The sequence below is a fragment of the Theobroma cacao genome, chromosome 3 (assembly GCF_053813885.1).
Source record: "Theobroma cacao isolate CCN51 chromosome 3, ASM5381388v1, whole genome shotgun sequence".
Lineage (NCBI taxonomy): Eukaryota > Viridiplantae > Streptophyta > Magnoliopsida > Malvales > Malvaceae > Theobroma > Theobroma cacao.
Genome location: NC_142641.1, coordinates 34,596,317 through 34,622,037, shown reverse-complemented (window position 1 = coordinate 34,622,037; position 25,721 = coordinate 34,596,317). Strand labels below are relative to the sequence as shown.

Genomic DNA, 25,721 nt, shown 5'->3' with positions numbered 1-25,721 from the left:
CTCAGAAATTCCAAGGGAGAAGCAACTTGTGAAAACAAAAGAAGAACAATGTAACACATATTGGTAAAAGAAAATGGGAAGATTAAAACTAGTAGCAATAGTAATAGTGAAGCAGGGAGAGAATCTAAGAAAAGCACATGGGGGGCCATGCCTCGTAAATAAAGTCCCGCGTTCCCCGGCACAGAGAAAAGAAAGGCCCAAAGGGAGAAGAAGAAGAAGAAGATGAAGAGACATGAGGCGCAGCACGTGACATTTCCTCCTTGACTACCAACATCCTCTCATCCAAAACACAAGTTGTTCAACTTCAAGAGCAGTTAGTATTTTATTAACTTTACGTAATCGGTATCTGTGCCCCTAATCATCACCTCTTAACCCTCTTCCCCTGCTTCTTTAGCATTATCTTCCTCCCCCTGTCAACGGGTAAGTGTGCTTAAGTCAACCTGAAAGGTTCACCCCCTCACGTGACTCACAGCTTGTTTCAACCTAGAGTTAAAACAAGATATGTAAATGACGGGATCATAAAGAAGCCGTTGAACGGGGTCCACCACGGCTCTGATGGCGTTTTAATGGCAGCTCTATGGCTATCCACGGCTGAGGTGTTTGCCAAAGTGTAAATGGCAATATTACCACTACCTGACGTGTTGTTTTCTACGGAAAATGTGACGTGTCATATTGTGAGAATAAAACCAAAAGCTCCAACAGTGAAGAAAAAAACAATGCGCAATCTTCCCTCTTTTGCCAGTGTATAAGAGTTCGTACGCTCAATAAAGGTAACATCTGTTGCTCTAATTCGGCTTCTTCTTGACCACAATCAACTGTAGAATTGGGCCAAAGAGTCTCAATTGTTGCATGCAATGTATTACAGTACAATTTCTTCTATAATTATACATTTTATTATTTCTAACAATATAATTTATATTTTGAAAAAGTTGAACTTCTTAATAGTAAATCTTTAATACTTTCACACGTACCAAAACAAAAAAGTTATGACTATTTATTCCTCTTTTCATTTTATGTTCAAAACAAAAAAAATAATTATTTTTTCTAAGATATGATTTTTGGAAAAAAAAAAAAAAAACTTAGAGACTAACTCTTTGAAAAAGAGATACATGCACTCTATCAATCAAACCGATAAGTGCTGAATTAGAATTTCTTATACTTCAAAACCATTTGTATTCAATTATTATTAGATACTAACAAAAACAAAATTGCTCTTCGGCTATGTTTGTTTTGCGAAAATGCAATTTCAAAAAATAATTTTTTAAAAAAATTGTTGACATTTTTCTGAAAATTTGATATTTTTTGTTGTCTGAATGATTGTGAAAAATATTTTTTTTTTGTTATTTGGCTGTTCTCTTATAAAATTGCATTCTTGTTAAAATAGTAATACTGACACAATTATTAAAATATTTTTATTAAATATTAAAAATTATTTATTAATAGTAATATTTATTATTAACATATTTTAATAATTTTAAATATATATTTGAATTAAAATTAAATATAAAGTAATTATTTATTAATTATAATAATATTTTAAGCTATGACTCCTCAAGCTTGAAGAGACGGGTAACTTAGAAATATAGATGGGTACGATACTTACTATTTTTAAAGTATTTAATTTGAAACTGTTTAGCTATTAAAATATCCAAATTCTATTAAAACTCGTATAAAATTACAAAACATTATCCAAAATCGAATCTTAATAATAAAGAACTATCCATTCATTATCTGAATCCATTAAATATGTGTTTAAGTTGACAAAATTAATAAGGACTTTGAGTGTTTCCCATCTTCCTATTAATTCAAACTCTACTAGTAATAAAATTTTACATAAAATGGTAGTTCGTTGAGATGGTAAAAATCATAAAATGGTAAAAATTATGTTAACTTATGGAGGATAAAATGTTCAAATCACATAAATTTTAATTTTTTTTTAACATTATATATAATTAGGTTTGAGTTTAAAGTATCCTAAAGATGATACCAGAAACTTATCCGAATCCACGTTGGATCTTAAACTTTAGCTTAATCTGTCCTATAACTGAATATAAAATACCCTAACCTTTTATTATCGAGTTGGATACAAGTGATTATCCATATAATAATAACTCAATTACATCCCTAGAATAACTTGATAGGTACATTGATTACTTTGAAATAATTTTTCATTTTTGTAAAAAAAACAATTTTCAAGTTTGTAGATCTATTTTCGTTGATTATTAAGAGCCTGTTTGGCCTAACTTTTTTTTAATTTAAAAGCTATTATTAAGCTCTTATAAAAAATAATAGTTTTTAAAATTAAATTAAAACTGTTTGATAAAATGTTTAACAAAATAAATTATATAAGTTCTAATTTCGGTTAAAATTACCATAAAGGGTATTCATATTATCTTCAATCACCTAATAAGGTATAATGTAATGCTTCAAGTTTGTATATAATTTCATATGTTAAAATCGAAAAAATCAATAAAAAAAGAATAATTTCCAAACTTGTATAGTAACAATAGTATTAGATTTTTATTGATCTAACAAGTAATCGGACCATAATGTTTCAATTCTAAAAAAAGAAGAGTAAAGAGGAAACGATGTATTTAATATTACAATCCTTTTTGTTGAAAAAGAGAGAAAAATTTTAAATAGTATTTGAATGCAGTTTTGAATTTTAGATTTTTTTTCTCTTAATCTTTGTAAGAACAAAAAAATTCTAGATTTTGATATTCTATTGTTAGGTCTTCTGTTTTTTTATTAGTTTTTGTAGCGAGAGGTAGAGAAGAGAGAAATTGTGATTTACGTTGAAGAATGGTAATTTGTAGAGAGAAGGAGAAGAGAGGGAGATTAATTGAGAAATGGGTATTTTTTGAAAAGTAATATGTTTTTAAAAAAAGAAAAGAAAAAGCTCCTCTCTAGAGCTTTTTTTTAAGCTCTTTTTCTAAAAATTTTATTCTTAAAAAAAAAAACTACTTTTTTATAAGAGCTTATCAGAAAATCATATTTGGTTTGGCTTTTATTTTTAAGAGGTAGGTAAGCTGAAAAAAAGTTAGGCCAAACATGCACTAAGTAATTTTTTGTTGAGTATCTTAGTTGCTTACTAATCAAATATAATAAAATGTGAGAAATAGATATGATAATTTGTGTTTTCATGTTTTAAACGTGTCAGATATGATTAGACAATAAACATGTTAAGGTTAAATACAAATACGACACGAATAATATTCGTATCTTAAATTTGAAATATAGACATATATACGTTTAATAATCACGTAACATGACACGACACGACACGATTAATAATACGATTAACACATTTAAATAAAAATATTTATGATTAAATATAACTTTATTATTTAAATTTAAAATATTAATTATAAAAATATTATAACAGAATAAAATAATAATAACATCAAATATAACAAAACAAAAGTTCAAAATTAGGATTTGGGTATGGTATAATTACATTATTATCTTTATAAAATTTTAAAAACCTACTAAAATAATTGTTTAAAATTCTTTAAGGTTAAAATAGTTTTTGATTATTAATTTTTAATAAGTTGATAAATGTGTCACGTATACATATTTAAATATGATTAAACACGTATATACATTTAAACGTGATAATATAATTAATACAATTAATTAAATATGTTACTCGTGTTTGATATGTTAAGATACGAAATTTTTATGTTTTAAATATGTTAAATACGATTTGATACGAAATATATTAAAACTAAACCTAAACTCATTTTATTATATATTTTTTTATATCATATTAACGTGTCGTGTTTAAAATTACTATATAAAGTGAGAAGCATTTTCAATGGAAACGGAGAAACCTTCAGTTCTTTAGTTTGAAATACCAGTAAGTGGTTTGAGGTCTCACAGTTCAACGGAGGGGAGATTAGACAAAAACAGATGGCGTGAGGTGACAGGTAAAAAGAACCCTAATTAAGCTGTTGTTAAACTACTCGAATTTAGCCACTTTTTTTAGCCATGTTCCGTTTTCGGCTAGACAAATAGACAAGCAGTAAAATATTAATCGGGATCGCCAAATACATTAAAATATATATCTTTCCTTGTTTTTTTTTTTTTTTTGTTTGAAAAAAAAAACTCCAAAATTAAAATCATTGAGTTCCGTGATCCATAGACTGCCACACCCAAATTTGCACTTCAAGATTAAAAAAACATAAGAAACCATCAAACGAAGCCGTCAGCCTTAGCAATAACGTCGTCAACCCGGCCGCAACGTCGTGACCTCAACGCCGTTACCGAAACCAGTCTTTTTTTGAAGAAATGAAAATAAAAGAAAGAAAGAAAGTGTATAAAATGATCTTTGAAGCCAGCGAACGCTTAAGAAAACTAGAGAGAAAGAGAAAGAGAAAGAAAGGAGTTCATTTTCTCCGACCTAAAGCCTCGTCTTTCGCCAAACTGCTTCTTCTCTACAACGTAAGGGAAATAAAAGGAAAAGAGTATAAAAGAAAAAGAGAGTTTTTTTTTTTCGTGGTTCGGTCTGGTGGTCGAATTTCGAAGGAGATACTCAGTAGCTGCATTATTACGTGTTTACTTTACGAGTTTACTTCAGTGTTTAGAATTCAGGTTTTCGTTGGTTTAATCATTCCGTCGCTGAAATTCACGTTAAAATCGTTTCAATTCAGATCAAAGCAGGTGCGTACTCTTTCTTCTTTGTTTTATTTTTTGGAAAAGTTTCTTCTTTGGATTGTTCTTTGAATTAGTTTTGCGATATTTGATTTGAATTATGCATAATTCAATTTCATTTAACTTTGAAGGTGCTGAATTTTGTATAAGCATCGTTTTCTTTTTCTTTTTTCTTATTTGAAATTGTGATGTTTTCTGGTGGCAGATTCGGTGACAAAAAAATATAATTCTGACTCGGTCAGTTGAACGAGTGGAGAAGATCTCTCGGAGCTGGAAATTGTCGAATTTTTTCAAGGAAAACGAAAGAAAAAAGTCGAGAAAGTTTTCTTTTCGAGCGTCCAAGTTAATTACGGTTCAGAATTTTGGAATCTGAATTCAATTGCTTGGAAAGCTTTCATGTTTTGAAAGCGTCAAGTAAATGCGCCTCCGATCTCAGGTGGAGGCCTAGTTTTTTACCGACGAAATTTACTTTCTCGAGGTGAAACGGATCTGATAAAGCAATCGGACAGCTCAAGCTCTGCGAATTCATTGAATTGCCATAGAATTTTGAATTCCGCTCGTCAAAAATTATATAACGTAATATATTTTCTGATCCAAAGTTTCCCTGCAAAAAAGGGAAAAAAAATCTGAAGCTGTAGATGGAGCTCCCTCAATCCCGTCCTTTCGGAGCTGAAGGTAATTCGATTGTTTTACGTCGCTTTAATTTTCTTTTTGCAAAATGATTTACGAGAAGGAAAAAGAACAAGATGCGTATGGAAATATTTTGTTTTGTTTGTTGAGAGTTAAAATTTGGAAGAAACTGTGATTTACACAAGTTTATATTAAGGAGTGAATACTTTTGGTTAAAAATTTGAACAGGAAGGAAATCAACGCATGACTTTCTGTCACTGTACAGTCATCCAAGCGTCCAACAAGATCCCAGGCCACCTGCTCAAGGTAATTCTTTCTTTCTTATTTTTAAGATCCAAAAAAAAAAAATACAAAACCTTTTTACTATTTGTTTGTTTTTTCTAGTCTAAATTTTCATTTCTTTTTCTTTTTTTATAAATTATTATTCCATTATGCTACATTACATGACATTGAGTGTGAGAGTGAGAGAGAGAGAAAAAAAATAAATAAAGAAAAATCCTTATAGTTTTATTAGGGATCACGATTTGAAGTAGCGCACGTGACTGCATTTTCTGCGAATGAATGGATCATGGGCCAATAGAAAGGTTGGATGGGCCCATCCAAGAAATTAAATAGTAGGAAAAGATTAAAAAAAATAAAAGGGAAAGAAAATAGGGTGAGAGATGAGAAAATCCTAAAAAAAGGAGGGGATTAGCATTTAGTAGTTAGCAATAGCGAAGGAGGAAATTAGCTTAGCAGAGGGAGCAGCATGGGGATTGAAGGGAAAGGGGGAAGGGGCCCATGGTTGGAGATGGACATGATTTGACAAGTCACATGATTCACATCACCACCTCATTTCCCCTGTACTGCACACATGCACGCGCGCTTCTTTCTTCCATTTCCTTCTTTCCTTCCCCTTACGCCCGTGATATTTAATATGTAAGACCGAAGCCAAGAAATAAAAAATTTCTTCTCTAAAATAATTGCCGCTTTTAATTAATAAGTACATACATATTATTATTAAATGATTAATGGAAATTTTGCTTCTTATAATTCAACACCAACCCTAACCGTTTTCATGAGAATGACTTTCACGTGAAATTGATGGAGATGGATTGGGTCAAGATTTATAATTGAGCTGGTTTTAGCTGTATTTGAACCCGCTTTTCCAATTCTTTAAGTACTTAATTTATTTATGGAATGCCACTTCTAGAAGACTACGAAATGAAGAAGATTTAATTCTAATTATTATTATTATTACTTTATTATGTGTTACTTTTTTTTAGGCATGAATTTTTAACACTATTCATTATTCAGCTCACAAGAGAAAAAAAAATTAAGAATTTCAAGTCTTGTTTGTTTGCTTGTCGAGAATGACATAAACATAATAACGTGTTGCCAGTATAATTTGGTTAATTTAACTTTTTGCACTTGCTTTGACTCCTATAATTTTCCTTTCTTTTTCCATCACATACGCCATCAGCACTCAGCAGCATAAACGAATCATATTGTTGTTTTGGTGTGATTTGCATGTTATAATCTTAGAGAAGCCATGATAAGGAAACAAAACAAAAAGCGAAATAGAAAAGGGAGAATTGTCAACTACAATTATCTTTTTCAATTTGCCAATTTGGAGTTTGCCAGCGGCTGATTAGTTACTAGTTTATGTACCAAATATTGCATTATGGTCGTATGTATAATTTATGCTACACTGCAATGGTCTCTCATACGTATCTACCTTTGCTTTGTTTGGTCATGTCGAATAAGCAGGCGGGTACCTGAAAACTCACGATTTCCTACAACTGGAACGCCTAGGGAAGACAAGTGCCAAGGAGGAAACACCAGTGGAGGTAGCAACTGCTGAAAAGCCGCCACCGCCGGCACCACCTCCTTCTGTGGAACACATTCTCCCTGGTGGAATTGGAACTTACAGTATAAGCCACATTTCCTATTTTAATCCTAGGGTTCCAAAAGCGGAGGGGGCTATATATAATGTAGCTCAAGGGAGTAATACCGAGAGAAATGACGAAAACTCCAACTGCAGTTCTTACGCAGGGAGTGGTTTCACTTTGTGGGAAGAATCTGCAGGAAAGAAGGGAAAGACAGGGAAGGAGAATGCCGGAGAAACACCCGTTGTAAGAGGTACGAGTTTTCTTGCTGTCTGCAACACACTTGTCTAATACTAGAATCTCATTTTGAAACAGTCATGCATGACAAACCTATGCTTGGATCTACTTCCTGCTTGGCATTAGCCCTTACTCACTTTCGGATCAGTAATAACCTAATGCATTTATTATCACCATTATTAACATCTATGAGTAGATTTCAGGAATGTAAATGTTGATGATATGTGCAACGAGTATTGTTGCTGCCAGAAATATCTTGCAGTTTGGAACTGCAGGAATCATAAACCCTCATGCTATATCTACCGTTAAATTTGTTTTCCATTTAATTTGCATGCGCATGCAGAGGTCAATCGCTATGATTTCAGGTTGGTGAGTAGTGGGGTTTTCGTAGCATACAAGCTGCGCAGATCGATGTAGCTAATTATTGTCTATTGATGAATTTATGCATGGATTTCAAAATACAATTAAAATCAAGTGCACTGAAGATAATTTGGTAACTAGTCAAGAGAGTCGTCAGGAGTCAGGACGGAGCAGCAAAGTACCCTCTGACTCGGAGTAGTTTGCCTTGTTTCCTGGTAGTGTAAGTTAGGTTGGCAGAAAAACTGGATCAGCCATGACTCGTTAGCAGTAATAAATAATAGTGCTTATACTAATTACAGTTCTGGATAAATAACTATCTATGACTGTACCAACTTGCTTGCTAACTCTCTTTGGACGCCGGAATGCAACCCCTAGGACATGTTTTTTAATTTAAAGTCAATCCACGAATGCAGCCTGTTTCTATTATGCCTTTTACAGCCTTCCACATTCTTATTAGCATCATCAATACATTGAAACTAGTTAAGGGCTTTTTTCTTGTGGGTACGTACTAGTTAAAAACTTAAAACTCTCACTTATTATTTTCTTTTTTTTTAATATTTCATTGTCATCTTTTATAATTTTGTTTTCTTTTCGACATTAAAAACTCAATACTATAACAAACTTTGAAGTCCTTATTATCATCAATCAAACAAAGAGGCCTGAACGGTGATTCGTTTTTTTCCTTGGCATGGTTGAGTAAGGCCAAAGGAGGGTGGATATTTGAGCCTTAAATCTTATAATTCTCTATTAGAGGATGGCAGCCATTAGACAAAGTTTTAAGTTAATTTATCAATTTAAGATGCAATCATACTTCATTCAAATAAGTCGATTGTAAATTATTTTTTATAAGGAAAGATAATACTAATATTGTTAAACTAAATTTACAAATAAAAATGTGATAATAATATTATCAGATAAATTTTTTGCATGCTATGGGATAAAATAATTTATTCCACTAACCAAGGCTGCTGCTATATCAATATGGACTAGGGCTAATGTCCTATAGCTTTATGCAGCCCAGCCCATTCGGCATAGAAAGCTGTTATGGTCGTTTAACTGAATCTAATTTTGGCGGCTACTTTTGACAGAAGCGGCGGGAAAGGTCGGTCAGTGGGCCACGTCGTCGTTGGAGAGGGCGTCGCAGTCGTCAACCAACAACCATCGCAACAGTTTCAGCTCTCTCTCTTCTTCTCAGTCAGTCACTTTCTGTTTTCGTTTCTTTTATGGCTCTCTTATTTTTGGTTTTTTTTTTTTAATTTTTTTTCTGGTTAAAAGCTAACTAAGGGGTATCATGGGGATCTCGTTAACAGGCCATCATCAAAGCAGAAATCCCAAAGCTTCATGGAAATGATAAAATCAGCAAAGGGTAGCGCACAGGATGATGATTTTGAAGAAGATGAAGATTTTGTTCTCAAGAAAGAGAGTTCTACTACTACCCATAGTAAAGGTAATCATTTTGCTTGGGTTACACTACACTATATATGCTGTATATTAGTGTAAATACAAGTGAACCTAAATATGTATTGGTTTGTTACGCATTTTAGGATTTGGGGCGGTTATTTTTTAGGGTGTTACTAGAATTATTGAAGAATTTCGTTGGCCTAATAGTTTTGCTTCTTTTTGCAGGAGAATTGAGAGTAAAAGTGGATGGAAAGAGTGCACCTGATCAGAAGGCCAACACACCAAGGTCGAAACATTCTGCTACTGAGCAGCGGAGAAGGAGTAAAATTAATGACAGGCCAGTAAAATTAAGTACTATTACTTGATTTCATGTGGAATCTATTCCCTGACTCTCACAGGAAAACCCTTTTAAAAAAAATTGAAGAGTACTGAACCCTTTTGGTTACTCTTACCGTCAGATGAAGACCTCTTGAGAAAGTTCTAGATTCTATAAATAGTAAATTTACCATGTGCAGGTTCTTTTTCTTTTTTTCTTTCCTTTAGAATGCACTGAACAACGAAGCTATGCTTCAAGAAAAATTCTTCAATTGTTTCACATATTAGTTCTGATATTATGTAAAGGGGAAATTTCTTGTGGATTTGTGGATATGTTATGAATTTTGATCATTTGAAAGCCTTTGGCTAAGTGAAATTGGAAGTTAATTGCTGTTGAGTAACTGAAAAATGGAAATGTTGTGATCCAGAATCATCATTAGATGCTAAAATCTATCCATTCTTTTGCAGATTTCAGATGCTAAGAGATCTCATTCCTCATAGTGACCAAAAGAGAGATAAGGCCTCATTTTTATTAGAGGTACATAGATTTCTTCTGATAGTTATGATCTATTCTTTCTCCATCTACAGTTTTCAAAATTTTGAATAATAGTCTGTTCAATCTTCTCGTAGGTTATCGAGTACATTCAGTTTTTACAGGAAAAAGTACATAAGTATGAGGGAACATATCAAGGATGGAGCCATGAACCATCAAAATTGATGCCATGGGTAGATTCTATACTTGGCTCTTTTGATCAAGCATTGCACATCAGATGATGATTTTTTTTTTTTTGGTGATTACGATTTTTGAATGTAAACAAATTTTCAACGACTGATCATCAACCTTGTCTGAAACAGAGAAACAACCACAGGCCCACAGAAAATTATGCTGATCAATCTCGAGCCATAAATGGTGTGTCCGCTCCTGCCTTAGTTTTTTCTGCAAAGTTTGATGAGAAAAACATCACTGTTGCTCCAACCATTCCTGGAAGTGCACACAACCCAATAGAATCTGATATGAGCACAGCTACTACCTTCAGAGCGATAGACCTTTCTCCTGGAATGATGAATAAGACAATGCCCTTCCCTGTTTCACTACAGCCAAACTTCTTTGCCTCTGCCCAGAGTACTGGTGCAGCAGCTCAACTTGTACCAAGACTGCCTTCTGATGTAGCAAACTGTGCATCTCAGCCTCAGTCTATAGCATGTCATAGTGGATCCTTTACTACTGATGGTGCTCTTCCTAGTGAAAAGCTGAAAGAACAAGAGCTGACAATTGAAGGTGGAACAATTAGCATCTCAAGTGTATATTCGCAAGGGTGAGTTTTTATTTTTCATTTTTTATATGATAAATAATTTAATAGTTTTCTAACTGCTTTGATTTCTGCATGTTTTTTTATGAACTCTGATTCTTTTATACATTTTTATTTAAAATGATTTGAAAATATCATAATATCTTGTACCATGAGTGTCAATACACACAGAATGGAGATCCTCAACCGAAATGACCACATTTAGCACCTATTCAGACCAACCCCTTCCTCCCTGATCTTTCAGGCGTCAGTATGCTCTTGACAAATTGTCCACTCTCTTCAAAGTGGGGGTCATATTTCTTAGTAGCTGTTTGATTGGACTTATCATTTCTTCATCTTGTTCTTGGGTTTTAACTGTCTAGTACCTGTTTAGCTGCTCTGCATTCTTTCTACAAGAATATAGGTCAGGGAAAGCGTGACTGAATCGCTGTTATCATTTCTATGTAGTGTTAAAGAATACATGAGTAGTTGCAATGCTCTTATCTAGATGGTTGCATGGTATTGATTTGTCCCTGTTTGACAAGCACTATTACAGCATCTGTTTCAGATAATTTTGAAGTTAATATGCTTTGTTTTGACAACTCTAGGTGTTATGAGCATAACATTGAGGCTTGCTTTTGTATCAAGTTCCCATTTATGCATTCTTTTTCTCCCTTTGCCTACTTTTCTGAATGCAGGATGAACATTTTTTCTTGACTCTCCTTCTGCCGTTATTTTGTAAATATATACTGGGTTAAACTACAAGATAACTGTATCCCACCCCTTTATCCACCTCAGCCTAGTGCCTAGACTCAAATTCAAGATCTCAAACTTATTTTTAAGGAGGAACCGCCAGGGCGTCTCCCTTAATTTTATGGTAGACTAGGGAGATTGATTGGTGTGAATCTTTGCCCTGACCAAGAGAGGAGAAAATGACTGGAAAGGTTCAGCTGGTGAGATTATCTCACTTAGCTTTGTGAAGAATAGCAGTCTAGTTTATTTTTATGGAAGAAGCAGTTATAATTAGACAGCCACTTTTGCAGTCCATCTTTAAGGAATACATGATTTATTAATTGATCATGGTGTTTGACAGGTTGTTGAATACTCTAACACAAGCACTGCAGACTTCTGGAGTGGATTTGTCACATGCCAGCATCTCAGTGCAAATTGAGCTTGGGAAGCGATCCAGTAGTAGGCCTACTGCTTCAGCATCCACACTTAAGGTTGTTTGGCATTGCAACTTGCCGTTGCATTGTTCTAGTTGTTTAATCATTTAGGAATTCACAATAACTGTTAGCATCTTATTTAATTTTCATCTTGTAAAACCAAGGAATACAACCTAATTCTGCGGTATTTATGGTGCTCCAGGATAGGGAGGCTCCCACTGCAAATCAGGGGACAACACGTTCTAGAGTTGGATGCGGTGAGGATTCTGATCAACCCCTAAAGAAGCTGAAGACATGAAAAAGGCCAGCGTGACGATTTTTCAGGATATTCATTTTTGATTAAATTAATTCATTTTTTGGAGTAGCCTGCCCTAGCCCGAGGGTTATGCACTCATCCTAGTTAATAAACTAGCTAGTGGAAGACAAAGATCCCATGTACATCTAGTTGAAAGCTTTCAGGTTTTGTAGGGATGCATAGAATTCCCAGCAAACAAATATGTGATTATTTATCTATTCATTTGTGTAATTTACTATATATATGGATGTTGAGAAGCTGCTTTTCATTGAAGGCTTCCTTCATCATCTCAAAGTTTCTTCCCTTTTCCTTCATTATTTGTCAACATGTTTTTCTGAGATTCAGCTCTGCTGTTGGAACATCGAGAAATGTTGTTACCTTCACATAAATTAAATGCCACCCTGTCTGCAACTTTCAGTATCTGTCGGAAGATTTTATCACTCTTTACGTGGGAATTTTTTTTTTTTATTTTTAAAAAAAAATCTTTGATGTAATTTATTTTTCCTTATTCATTGCATTTTAATTCGTTTCGGTGTCGTTTTGGTTGCAGTAGTTGTGTATACGTGTTGGGATACCAAGGTGTGTTATAAAAGGAGAATACCCAGTTTAGAAAAATAAATAAATAGGAAATTTGAAGCGATCAGGATTAGGGCTAGGGTATAGAGCAACACGACAGACACAGCACATTGGACTAACCGAGAGACTGATGTAAATGATGCAGTGTCGGTGACAGGATGTTTCTTGGAGCTTTTGCACTGTCATGTCACAACAGTCCAACATTAAAGTTTAAAGTAAGCTCAATTAGAAATGAAAATGGGAAATTAGGTGAGAAAGCTAGTATAGCATAGTGTAGTATTACCAAACATCACAATCGATCGTTGTAGGCCAAGCCGTCCTCCTTTGATAACAAAATATTATCGTTGCTAGTTTGTTTGTTGTGTTCCGGCATTTATTACTCTTTTGCTTTGACTGGATCATCGCTTTGAATACAAAGTTGAAAGCTATTAGTGCTTAGGGTAGGGGTTTAGGGTGGATTATTGGATCATGCAAGAGGATGAAAAAACGAACAAGAGTAGAAGCATGGTGCATGGAAGGCCAAAGCCACCACCTTTTTTAATCTGTGAATTTTCCCTTGCTCCAAAAACAACCTGCTGTTCCTGCCTCTGCCTCTGCCTCTATGAATATCAACTTCCAGACCTTTTTCTTCTCCTTCGTTTACTTCATTTTTTAAAACACAGCGATGCTTGCTTACAAACTTCTTTGGCTTTTTGTAGCTATTCTAAAGCCGAAAGACACAGCGGATGACAAATGTTATCCTCTCACGTCTTATCCAATCGCTGTTCGCTATGCTTTTGGACTAGGAACCAGTTGCTACCAAACTATTATCAAATATCAATTGCCTGTTTGGAGTCCTACCTGTCTCTTGCTCTTACTCTTTTTCTTTGCCTTTGTGTTGGTCAAAATCTTTGTCACTCTTTCTTTCACAAAGCATCTTCTTGATGCGTTATTCTCAATACCCAAGCCCTTCCCAATTGTCTGCTTATCCAAGGCTGAACCGAAATAAACAGAACCAGGTAGTACTAAATAACTAACAAAAACCACAAGATATGGTATTGAGATGGCTGAACCCAAACCCACGACAACATTTGCTGGTACAAAAACAATGACATGCCAACTAATCCTACAAAAGGAAGACAGGCAATTGCAATCCTATGATATAAACAAAAGCTTCTTGAATATTTTTGCACTACTAAAACTAATTTGCTTATACCATATAGTTTGCATTATATCCACACAGAAAGCAGACAATATGTCCAATATCGTAGTAAATTCTGATTTCTAAATTGCAACTCAAACTCAAATAATCCACAAAAATGGATCATACTAAATGGGAATGCTATAGGGAACATGTTTAATAATAGGCTAGGCTTCATAGGTTGGGTTGTCAATATCAAATGCAAAATTTAATCGGGCTATCCACTTAAGGAACGGACCAAAGTTCGCTAACCGCAGTAACGGATCAAGCAACAGTGACAAATAGCCTCGCTGATAAGGACTGACCATACTATCCCAACTGGAAGGCAACACCAAGTTACTCAACCAAAAATGTCAAGAACCGCACCATTTAATTTACAAGATACGTGTAGTAAAAGATAATATTCAATGCCTTTCAACCATTCTCTGCATTGATGGGGCCATACTAGAAACAAAAACATTGGTCTGTGTAGGGTGTGACAAGATTGAATTCTAGAATGTGATTGATATATGCTAGCTAACTAGATTGTGAGTGATTTAAAAGAAACAAAAAAATTCAAGACAGGAGGGCGAAGAATTAACCTTCCACAAATCCAGTCTCAGTAATCCAAATCTATACTTGCATCCCTCGTGTACAACAACCCATTCTTGATCTGATATCACCCTATAATGGCAGGGCAGCTCTTCTATACATGATTCTGATTATTTGCATATACTAATAATTTTGGTGTCCTCCAGCTGCTTCACAAGATCCTCCCAGGCTTTCTTCAAGTTTTTGAGTCCCCAGTCATCTCCACAGCTGCCTCCTCGAAAGAAAAACCATCATTGTCATCATCCATCCTCCTGTAGAGAAACTACCTTTTGGTCTCAGGTGTGATAGCTAGCACTCTAACAAAAAAACACTGATAATCGTCACAGTCCCCAGACAGAAAGATCACGTGCTACTTAGTTGACCATATGATGGTTGCAAGCATTCTTCTGGGTTGGCATAAAAGTAATCCTCTTCTTTAGGTCTGTCTGGGGTCACCAACCTTTTTGTTGGTTGCCCCTTGCGACTTTCATGAGTTTCCTTCACAGCAGCTGAGAACTCATCCCAATTAAGAGATCCACCATTGTACTGATCTATCAGATCAACTAAAAGCCTTCTGTCCAATAAAATTGTCCGCTTGAACCCCAGAAATCTGAAGGAGCAATCAACACTACAATTATTACACATTATGACAAATAGTTTTAGCCATGCAGAAAAACAAAATACACTAGAACTACTATCACTTATATGAGAAACATCAAAAAAAGCACTCTCAAAAAGGGTAGTTGTAAAATGCCTTAGTTCATGTTGCAATCATTGAAACACAAACAACATCAGATTCCTGAATCTAATAAAAAAGTGGTTAAAAAAATATAAAGAAAAAGTTTGGCAATAATTTTGCATCAAGAAATAAACAAACTATTGTCCTGTTGATGGTAGAGATATAAAAATGCTTTATTCAAACATTTCCAAAATTATTCATCTCATCTGAGGGACAAAGGGCTGGAATCATTTAATAAATGCAAGACAACCTTTCTGAACATATTAAGAACCAATCTATCTTCAGAGCACTACCTGCGATGGCCTTCTACAACTTTAGCCATGTTTCCATCATATGTAGGAATAAAAATATCACTCTCCAGGGAAACAAGATAATCCAATGCTGCCATCTGGGATGAATGATTTTGAAAAAACCTAAGGTCTGATGCCTCCAAGAGAGTCTCCTTCCTAACCTGTTTCAACACAGAAGACTGATTATTGATACAGGAAAAAAAAAATTCTAACATTTTTACATTGAATTTGCTGAACTTCCACCTACTTACCAATTTTGGATAAGCTGCAGAAAGACTTGCCATTCTTCTCTCTCCACCATATATTTCACCAGCTGCAATATAGATCTGGTAACTAGTATCAATGTCTAGCGCCTTCAAAGTAAGGGCAGTTTCCTCAGGCGTCAAAGGGCACAAACCATCTTTCCTTTTCAAGTCAGAATTTATTATTTTCTCTTTCCACCAGGGATAAGCATATCTGCCAAAATGGTTGTGCGAGGAAGAGTGAGATTAAAGTTTAAAACATAGGCTTCCTGGTCAATTAATTGTTGAAGATGCATGTACAGCTCACCTCATTCTAGTCAACTCCTCCACCTCCTCATTGTTGCAACCTTGGGTACAGCCAGAAAATGCTAACATGTCCATTTCATATCTAAGATGAAGTACTATAAAAGGACCATTTTGCCTCAGAAGCTTAATAACTCGTTTACCCAACTCCTCTATCTGAGAAGTGAATCTCAAAGCATTAAAATTTACACGACATCGCAGCTTCTGAATATCTAAAGGTTGCCCATTGTTGGCCAGTCGAGCATCAGTTCTATTTAAGTGTACAACTTTATACTTCTGTATCAGAGGAAGAATCTGCATGCAATAGAGATATACTACTTTAAGAGGAGTATTGGAGAAGGAAAAGAACTGCAAAAGCATACAAACATTTCCAAAAAGAGAAGAAAGAACCAAGCTCAATTATGAAGTCTAAATGGCTCTAAGTGCATAAAAGACCCACTGATGACAAAGAATTGACCTGCTGATGGTAGTAGGATATATCAGACCAACTAACTGGTGGCATGGAATGCACCAGTCCCATTTCCACTCTCCTCTTAAGCCTAGGAGGCAGCTCCTTCAATATCCGAACCTCATCTCTCAGTGATGTAATGAAATGATCCACATCAAATATATCTTGAAACTCACTGCCATATCAATTAAAAATATAATTAGAGATATGTAAGAAAAATAATTCCAGTTCAAAACTACCAGGAACATATTTTAGACCATCCTTTCCAAATTTCTACATTCGCAATATTCAATAGATTAATTAAAGAAAAGTTTAGTTAACACACCTGGGATCAGCCCAGAAGGATGTTTTATCTAGCTCCGGGACTATAAGGGTGACATTTAAATATCTTGCAATGGTAACCATGTCACAAATCTGTCATGTAAACCCACGCATTAGTTTCCATATACATTTACACAATAAAAAATCATGAACTTACATAATCTAAACAGAAGCTTAAAAAAATGGAAAAAATAAAACTATGTTTAGAGTCCTTGGCTAAGGCACTCACTGCTGCTCGCATTTGATTGAGACCTCCATTGCATGAAACCATCAAGTAACCGTTGTTTTTATATACCCCTAGTGTCAACAAACAAAACATCATATCACATTAAAATATAAATTTCAAAACCAGAAAAATTAACATGAGAGAAAAATATACAAGTACAACGATCCCTAAAAGTTAATGAAAAATAAAATGTAAAAATAACAATATATTCGCACAAAACTATACCCCATATGAAAAATTCCAAGCATAAACGATCTCGCATTTCAAGCAAACATATCCCACTAGATAAACAAAAGGACATAATTCGATCAAAACTAAGATCATGATGTAAATATTGGGGAGACTCAAATTGAATTCAATCAGCATAACTATATCTGAATAACTGCACTTTAGGAATTGCAGAAATCACCAATAGATAGTGCTCAAAGACCCAATGAAAATCTGTCATTTTTTATTGCTTTTTTCTCCTCAAATAAGAATTTAGATAAACCTAAAAGTATTCAACCCAGTTTCCTGTTTCCAGTAAAAACTAGCTCAATTTCTTCCCCTAATTTCACCCAAAACAATGCATAATAAAGAAACAATATACTAAAATCAACAGATATTGAATTAATTTAAAAAGAAAAAAAAAAAGAAGAGGAAAACCTTACTTTTGGGAGGAAGGACACGGGCGGGAACGGAGGGGACTCTGTCTTCAATAACGGAAACGGAGGAATCCTGATGAGAGAAACAGGAAGGCCAACCCTTAAGGACTCGTGGTCCCCATGTCTCTCCCAAAGCCGTTAATTGTACGATGCAAGTCCAAAGCAACACCGATGTGGTGGCGCGTATCATCCACAGCTTCATTCTCGAGCTCTTCAACTTCTCCACTCTCTCCCCGCCGCCTCCTCCTCCCGCTTTCATCACCCCCATTCTTATCCCGCCCTTTCTCCCTAACCCCTCAACACTGCACATCTCCAACAACAACGATATTCCCCACTCTCCCCCTCATCCCCCAATACGACTCCGCTTCGTTCGTTTCAAATTCGATCAATGTAGGTTGATTTTCAGATCATTTTCGCCCAATTTAGTAACTACCCGAAAAAAAAGGGAAAAAATTCCCTTGCTGTGCTTTTATTTTCCAAAAAATAAAACCTAACAGAATCTTCGAGATCCGATAACTTACAAAATTTTAACAAAATATTCAAAATCAATCAAAGAGATCCAATTGTTTCCTCTTCTTCAAAATGCAACGCAACAAATTAACGAATTCCAATCGAATAATAAACTAATTTTCAAACATAAAAAAAAAAAACTCCTCCTCCTCGTGGGCGATGAAATCACTTTCCCGGTAAGATATTGTGGTGGAGCTGCCGTTAAAACCCGTGCCTGCCTCGACTATAAGCCAATCAAGAGAATGAGAGAGAAGGAGGAATTTTAGAGAGAGAATAGCTTTAGAAACGAGAATATAACGCCGTGTAGTTGGCTATGCATTTACGACGCGAGATAGAGAGAGAGGGGGGGAATGCAAGCCGTACACCGCTGATCACGTTTTTAACCATAGTTTACGATTCTAAAGGGTTGTTGACTAGGGTTAGCTGTTGACTACACTCCGTGGTTAACTCGATTTCAACCAATAAATGCCTGCCAGCTCAGTTAATGTATGACCGGGCCCAACGTTTCCCCTACGTGGCGACTATCTCTTGCGGTGGTGAATCAAACGTGGCGCCGTCTGAGGACGGAGTTTCTTGTATACGAGTGGATGGGTTTTGCGATCGCCGTTAGATTTGGGATGGCATTGAATCATCTGCCGATACACCGACAATATATCGCGAGAATTTCAGGACGTGGGTGTGTGTCGCCTTGATCAGGATTTACACAAATATTTGGAAAAATTAAATTATGGGTTCATTCAATGCTAAAATAACACCCAAATTTGGAGATTCAAAATTTGATCAGACCATTAAATTTTCAACACCGAATTTGGCAAAACTCTCTACCTGCCAACTGCTCGTATAAAATAAAGAAAATCATTTATTAATAAACTTGTTTCTTAATTGATCCAAAAATTTTAACTAAATTTGCTAATTTCAGCAACCAAACATTTTTCGAATTTCTTTTTCCAAAAAAAAAAAAAAAAAAAAAGCAAATAAGAGATTGGATTCTGGACAGCAAAATTTGGGTTCAAATTTTCTTTCTAGTTTGGCTGCCTACTTCATTCAAAATGTTTGCATCAAATTTGTAAGGAAAAAACAAAATGGCAAAAGCGTATGAAAACACAATGTAACCCTTTCTTTCTTTTTCAACAATAATGGACTTTTCAATTAATTGTACCAATCTAATTTGCTTTGACGCAATGTTTTATATTATTGGCATATACATGTATGGTTCTTCTGCAATTTAATTTTTAAATTAAATTTAAGTTATAAGTTTCTTAGGTTGACGTGGTTTTTCCTTGCAAGTATGCTCATTCAAATTGTCCTGACTTCTTGAGTTGTATGTTTCAACCACCTGTTCCCATTTACCTGGTTGATTTTCTTTTTGGGTCATATACCTAGTTGAGATTTAAGTTTTACTTTTTTTTCTCAAAAAAATCATTTAATACCTCAATAGAGTTATTAATAAAGTAATTCTGTAATATAATTGTTTTGTCAATGAAATCCAATAAATTGTAAATTTAAAGATGAATAATTTATCTACAAATGAATTTTACTGTATTAGTTTTTGAATTAGCTTAAATTTATTATATTTGGCGATATGTAAGATTTGAGATTGGATCTAACTTTTATAAAGGCAGCCAAACCATTGAAAACGAGGGTGCATACCACTGAGTTAATGTACAGTGTACTAAACTAAACCTTCACCACCCAAAAAAAATACTAATATTTGCAATAAATAATTCTGTCCTAATAGCTGAAAATGTTGAAAAAGTATGTCATGAGTTCTATAAATATGTTCCAAGTCAACAATAATCATATACAATCATTATTAGTAGTTTCACTTAAATCTCACAATACTTCAACAAATAAATAAAATCACTTTAATTATGTAAAAAAAAAATTTGAGACATAAGATTTGAGTATTCAGCTCAATTATAAGTATATATATTTTTTTGATTTGAAAAACTCGAGTTGAAATTATTTTCTCTTGAATTTTTTTTTTTTTTAAAAGCCAAGGTGTATAAAAAACATGAGATTCATTATTACAAACCTAAATATACCCTAATGCCATTTAGAGCACAAGGACAACTCTTAATCATTAATCTTAGTGAGTACAAAAAAGAGTAATTGATTTACGCTTTAAGTATTATATATTTGTTTTAAAGAAGGTATCTCTAAAATAACAAAGTCTTGTCATTCTGCTATTAGTAATCCTTGTTCCTATTTATTGCAAATGAGGTGTTTATTTTTAGGGAAAAAAAAAACTCAAAGAAAGCATGTGAGATACATACATTTGTTTTTGTTAGGAAGTATATAATGTCAATTTCCCCTTTATGCCAAATATATCTAATTGAATTGAACTGCTTCAACATAGGATATTTCCATCGTGCTCGAATCTCCTCAAAAGGAGGAGAAAAGAAAAGAAAAGAAACTAAACTAATAAAAAAAAATAGATTGAAAACGATGATGAACCTGAACCCTATTGACAACCGCTCTGCTTTCGACTCATTTTACCGTCAGAGTGTCGGTTGCGCCGTTAAGACGGCGTTTCAGTGTCAGAACGGTCACTCCACTGGGACTGCCAGGTGTAACAATCCTAACGCTCTTCTACCCCCTCAGATCGCTTGATGCCAGGTCAGTGGGCTCCATCGACAACTTTATTAAGATGGTCGTGCCCACAAAGAGAGATGTTTTTTTGTTCACGTGCTCCAGGCAGTAGGGGCGGTGATCCAAACGCAAAAGAGTAGAAATCTGTGGACCGTGAAGTTGACGCGGTTAAATGGCGATGGTTTATTGTCAAGCTCGAGGTTGTTGGGAGGTTGCAGTACGTGGCGAGATCCTTGCACGGGTGCAAATGATCCGTAGGGTTGCAATAGTTCATCCTTGATGGGAACTAAAAACTTAAACCACGGGCCAGGATCCTCTGCGACAATAGGGGAGAGGATCACCATCATCTCTTTGATAGATTTAACATCCTATCCGCTGTATCTGAAGTGGGTCCTCTTGACTTAGGGTAGGTCACTTTGAATATTTCCATTTCCATATTTTTTTGTTGGGAATTTTTTGTCCCGCAAATTAAATTTTTGTTAGCATAAGATCTTAGATTCTGGACCCATAGTAATATTTTGAATTTAACTGAATTGTAATGCTAATCAAGATGAATTCTTCCTTTTTTTTGAAAAAAAAAACAAAAGCATAGCATTTTTCATTTGTAAATTTCATAATCAATCATTGCAGTGGAATTAATTGATTCATATACTTTGGAGAAACAATGTAGACAAAGGTACATATCATAGTGGTTTTCGCTATCCTTGTATTCTTTTATTTGTTCTCATTCGTTTCAAGTCAATGGATTTTTATTTAAAGCAATAAATTTCAAATACACAACATAGAAATATGTGAATGCATGTTTTCTCTTACGACATGTCCCTAAAAAACTCTTCCTCAGCATTAATATATATCAATTTTGGTTTGATTTTACTTATCATAATGTAATTTGGCAGAAATAGAAATAGGTCATCGCTTTAAAGAGAAGTAGTAGTAATTGAAAATCAGAAAATAATTAAATGCAACCCCCCACCCCCCCAAATGACTCATAATGGATTGTGACACTTAAATAAAACATGGTTGGAAAGTGACATACTACGAAAATCTCCATGGCAAACTCTCTTCTGAAGCATATGTATAATTATACACGTATAATAACAACAAAAAGAAGAGGGGTCAATCTCTATGTTAATGCCATTTTTGACGAAACAAGAAAGGATGAAACTGATAGCTTATTCATTTCTTTTGTTTTTTTTTCTTTTTTGGTATGGTTGGAATGAAATTTCTAAATAAAAGATTGATCAAATTTTTATGCTCTCTTACTATAAGCTGGGTCCACATTCTAATATTTAGTTCATTAATTGATATATAATTTCTTATTTAAAAAATAAAATTTAAATCTTCCTTTCCCAATTTTTTTTTTTTTAAAAACCTAATCTAACCATAAATGAATAAAACAGAAGAAAAGGGCCATTAACGAAAGGTTAGTGCTTCAATTAACCTTTTTTGAAACTAATCATTCCCCTATATAAATTATCTTTCTTTGAGATGTTAAATAAGGATGATTGTGCAGATTTGTTGCTCACTATGTTAAAAGAATGACCAAATATTTGTTTTACATGTATAATCTTTTTCTTTCTCTTGCTTGCTAACAATTAATACTAAGAAAAGCTAGCAAGCTGTATCGTTCAGAAACCAGTAATAAATTTACGTACAAGGAACAGGTTTCATGCATGTGTTCCATATCAAAAGTCTTTCTCCTCCTACAAAATTCTCTGTTTATGTTTGCGTTGCCGACAAAATAAAGAGGCTTCCCATCCCATCCATGGAATAACTGGCTCCTACCATTTCATGCTTTTTATTTCTTCACAAATACTTTAACAGGGGAAAAATCAAAAGAAAGTAATGAGAAATTACAATTATATATATATATATATATATATATATTCATCTGTGATTGTAATTAAAACGATATTTGAGCTGTTCCTTCAGTTGACGCTTTCAAGATTTGAGAAAAATTAAAGTTGATGTGGAACCAAAGCCCAAGATGCTTGTTGGGAACAGGCTTCTTTGAAAATGACTGATCAACGAAATGGTCCTCCTATTAATATTTTGATTTATTGAAAATGACACATTTTTTATTAGACTACAAAGTTGTGGTGTGCTAGCATTCTCTTTAAAGAAAAGATAGATGAAAATTATGGCTCTTGTATTTATTTATTAGATACAAAAGAGATGTCCCCCATGTTTATAGACCAAAACTCCAAGGCCTAACAAAGAAGAAGATCCCATCTCAATATCAATAGGACATTACGACTTTGATAGGTGGCATCACTTATTTGGTCAAATGACTTATTTAGAAGAGCCATTAGCAAGTGGTCTCTATAGGAAAATGTACTCTAAGGATTATATAGTTTGATACTTTAATTGTAATAGAAAAACTTACAATTGTGATCAATCACAAAATTAAGTAACAACTTACTATCCCGATTAATTGGTAACACGTAATCAAGATTTTACTTTGTCTACCATTACGTTTTGTGGTTACATTCAACTATATAAATTGGTCAAACGAAAACTCCAATAACAATTCCAAATAAAACCCTGAGTTGGGTTACCGGCTCAAGGCGGTGAGGAGGGCAAGGGCAGCAGGATTTGCAGGCGGGAAGATACCTTACGGCACAAGGCAAAGGGGGCAATGTGGCTCTTAACGATGTTTTCTAAATCTTTGTAAGTTAATTAAATAAGGTGAACTATTATTAAAAAGTGAGCAACTAACTGCATCATATTAGAAAAAGAGACAATGAGACCAACCTCGGCAGCTAAGACAATATTCCTAATTACATGGTTGGAACCAGCACAAAAATGGAGATTCCCTAATCTCAATTCTGAGACACACATGGCAAAAAGGAAAAAGCCTGTTTGATGGGATTCCATAAAGCCAATATTAGTGGAATAATAAATGCATAAAGCCCATGGATCTGGTCTCCTTCATGCCTAATGTAATTATATAAACACACTGAACAATATATACATAAATCACCATCCCTTTGATTTATCTAAATATAATATGATGAGCCTCCCCTTTCCGATGGTTTACTTGATGCAAGAGGATTGTTTTAGAGTTGCTCTGTGTAGGGTTTGTGCTTCTCTCACTCTTATCTAACCAACAAAAAAAAACCAATGAAAAATAAACATGTTTGTTGGCTATGAGCCCAATGTTTAGGACAATTTCATGTCTTTAATAGTATATAAGAGTAAAATGAACATTATCTCAAACATATTGTTAATCTAGACAAATTAACTCAAAAGAATCTTTTTAAGTATGTGGAGTATATTTATAATCTATATCTATTTATAGAATATATAAATATATATGTCCATAATGAGGTTGAAATATATTTAGATCGAAGAAAATAAACATTTTACCCATTATACTTCTAAACGGTCATTTACCGCTTTAAATAATTTTTAATTATTTTGTAAATAATATTTATAATTGTATGTAGCAGTAGTACTATCAATCATTGAAATTCAAAGTAAGAAGTAACAACAATTGCTAAATAAGATAAAGTTTAATTTTATTTCTAAATTCTTATTTTAATTATTATATAAATAAATAATATTTACAATTATACATAATAATATCAAGTAAAAATTGGAATACAAATTAAGAAGTAGGCACAATTGCCAAAATGGGATAGTCTAATTTTATTTCGAAATTATCATGTTAAATATGAATAAGATTTATCCAATTTGCAAATAAAAATTCTAATTGCATTGGACTACTTTTTTAAAAAAAAAATTCTTAATTTTAATAGTATTGTATAATTCATAGATTAATATTGCAAAATTTGAACTATTCATATTTCAAACATTATATTTTAAAAAAATTTGTATTTATATCTAACTTTTATTAAAAATTGAAAAAAAAAGTACTCACGTACAATCTCTCATCACAACAAATACTAGAATGTATATATAGGAGTGAGTGTGTGCAAAACTATTGATAGATGAAAAAGGACATCATTCTTTAATTATTTTTAAATTACCATTTTGAATAATGTTTTTATCAAAATTAATAATAGTTTATTTGATACAAAAGAGTTCTTCCTTTTATTAACTTTCTTTCTTTTAGTAAGTGTAGACACCCATTTTTTTCAAAATAATAGTAATAATAATAATAGAATTAATAAAAAATACAAATAAAGAAATTTGAAAATATAAAAAATATCTAAAAATGAGAAACAGAAAAATTACAAAAAAATGAAAAAAAAAACAGAAACAAAATATATTGAAGTAAAAAAATTTATTGTTTTGACAGTTTCTTTGGACTTTAGTCATTATGGACCTATTAGGTCTTCGTTTTTTATAGGTGTAATTTTTATGTAAATTGTTGTGGTAAATTACTGTTAAACGGGTAATAATTTTTTGGTTTTTGCATTGAAATTTATATTTATTTTGGAGTTTTTATATTTGGTAGTGTTTCGTTTTTTAAAGTGTAGTAATAATTATGACTGAAATAACTAATAAACCACTACACTATATGCAATGTTGCAATTAAATCCCAATTGAGTCTTTATTCTTTTTATTTTTTACCTAATTGATTGCTTGTCTAGTAATAAAAATGTAATAGACATGACAACTATCACTTATTGCATACGTGAAATCTAATATGTCATGTTGATGTAAGAAAAGGGTTGCTAACGTGACATGCCATGGCATTAGCTTTTGTTGTAGTTGTTGACTTGATACACCTCATCACAAGAAATTTCACATCATTAACTTTTATTGTATTTAATCAACATGTTATGTCAAATTTTGTATACAATTGTCATTAGAAATAATGTCCATTATTTTTACATTACAAGATAAGGATTCGATTAAATAAAATAAGCAAACAAAAATTCAATTGACTAAAATTAA

General features: G+C 33.5%; 2 protein-coding genes and 1 long non-coding RNA gene across 4 annotated transcripts; 1 reads left to right on the top strand and 2 right to left on the bottom strand.

The window, feature by feature from the left end:
- The first annotated feature begins 4,309 nt into the window (after positions 1–4,309).
- Positions 4,310–12,625, top strand: BIM1 (basic helix-loop-helix (bHLH) DNA-binding superfamily protein). 2 transcript variants are annotated; one of them, XM_018118106.2, is made up of 12 exons: positions 4,310–4,662; positions 4,859–5,328; positions 5,512–5,589; positions 7,033–7,404; positions 8,840–8,942; positions 9,059–9,195; positions 9,375–9,486; positions 9,933–10,002; positions 10,095–10,190; positions 10,320–10,780; positions 11,847–11,976; positions 12,122–12,625. In XM_018118106.2, exons 2-12 carry the CDS (start codon positions 5,292–5,294, stop codon positions 12,215–12,217), a joined length of 1,692 nt encoding a protein of 563 aa, XP_017973595.2. In that variant the 5' UTR covers positions 4,310–4,662; positions 4,859–5,291; the 3' UTR covers positions 12,218–12,625. The 2 variants fall into 2 exon arrangements, with proteins under 2 accessions (XP_017973595.2, XP_007037673.3); XM_007037611.3 differs by having other exon boundaries at positions 8,837–8,942.
- LOC108661418 (uncharacterized) lies at positions 10,788–13,302 on the bottom strand. The gene is made up of 3 exons (XR_001927222.2): positions 13,074–13,302; positions 12,911–12,969; positions 10,788–11,163 (listed from the first exon to the last, which is right to left on the bottom strand). It is a non-coding gene; the product is annotated as an uncharacterized LOC108661418 (long non-coding RNA).
- Positions 13,303–14,259: 957 nt separating this feature from the next.
- Positions 14,260–18,641, bottom strand: LOC18604910 (rhamnogalacturonan I rhamnosyltransferase 1-like). Its single transcript, XM_007037609.3, has 8 exons — positions 17,760–18,641; positions 17,113–17,180; positions 16,888–16,976; positions 16,572–16,737; positions 16,119–16,408; positions 15,821–16,025; positions 15,573–15,730; positions 14,260–15,150 (listed from the first exon to the last, which is right to left on the bottom strand). The coding sequence occupies exons 1-8, from the start codon at positions 18,061–18,063 to the stop codon at positions 14,904–14,906; spliced, it is 1,527 nt and encodes a 508-aa protein (XP_007037671.2). The 5' UTR covers positions 18,064–18,641; the 3' UTR covers positions 14,260–14,903.
- Positions 18,642–25,721: the final 7,080 nt, after the last annotated feature.

Bases quoted from the DNA above. Each gene is read 5' to 3' on its own strand.
- BIM1 (XM_007037611.3), top strand. From the start codon at position 5,292: ATGGAGCTCCCTCAATCCCGTCCTTTCGGAGCTGAAG. The intron at 5,329-5,511 runs GTAATTCGATTG...AAATTTGAACAG, and splicing joins CCGTCCTTTCGGAGCTGAAG to GAAGGAAATCAACGCATGAC. The intron at 7,405-8,836 runs GTACGAGTTTTC...TACTTTTGACAG, and splicing joins AGAAACACCCGTTGTAAGAG to AAGCGGCGGGAAAGGTCGGT.
- LOC18604910 (XM_007037609.3), bottom strand. From the start codon at position 18,063: ATGTGCAGTGTTGAGGGGTTAGGGAGAAAGGGCGGGATAAGAATGGGG. The intron at 17,181-17,759 runs GTAAGGTTTTCC...TGTTGACACTAG, and splicing joins CCGTGTCCTTCCTCCCAAAA to GGGTATATAAAAACAACGGT. The intron at 15,151-15,572 runs GTAGTGCTCTGA...TTGCTCCTTCAG, and splicing joins GTTGTAGAAGGCCATCGCAG to ATTTCTGGGGTTCAAGCGGA.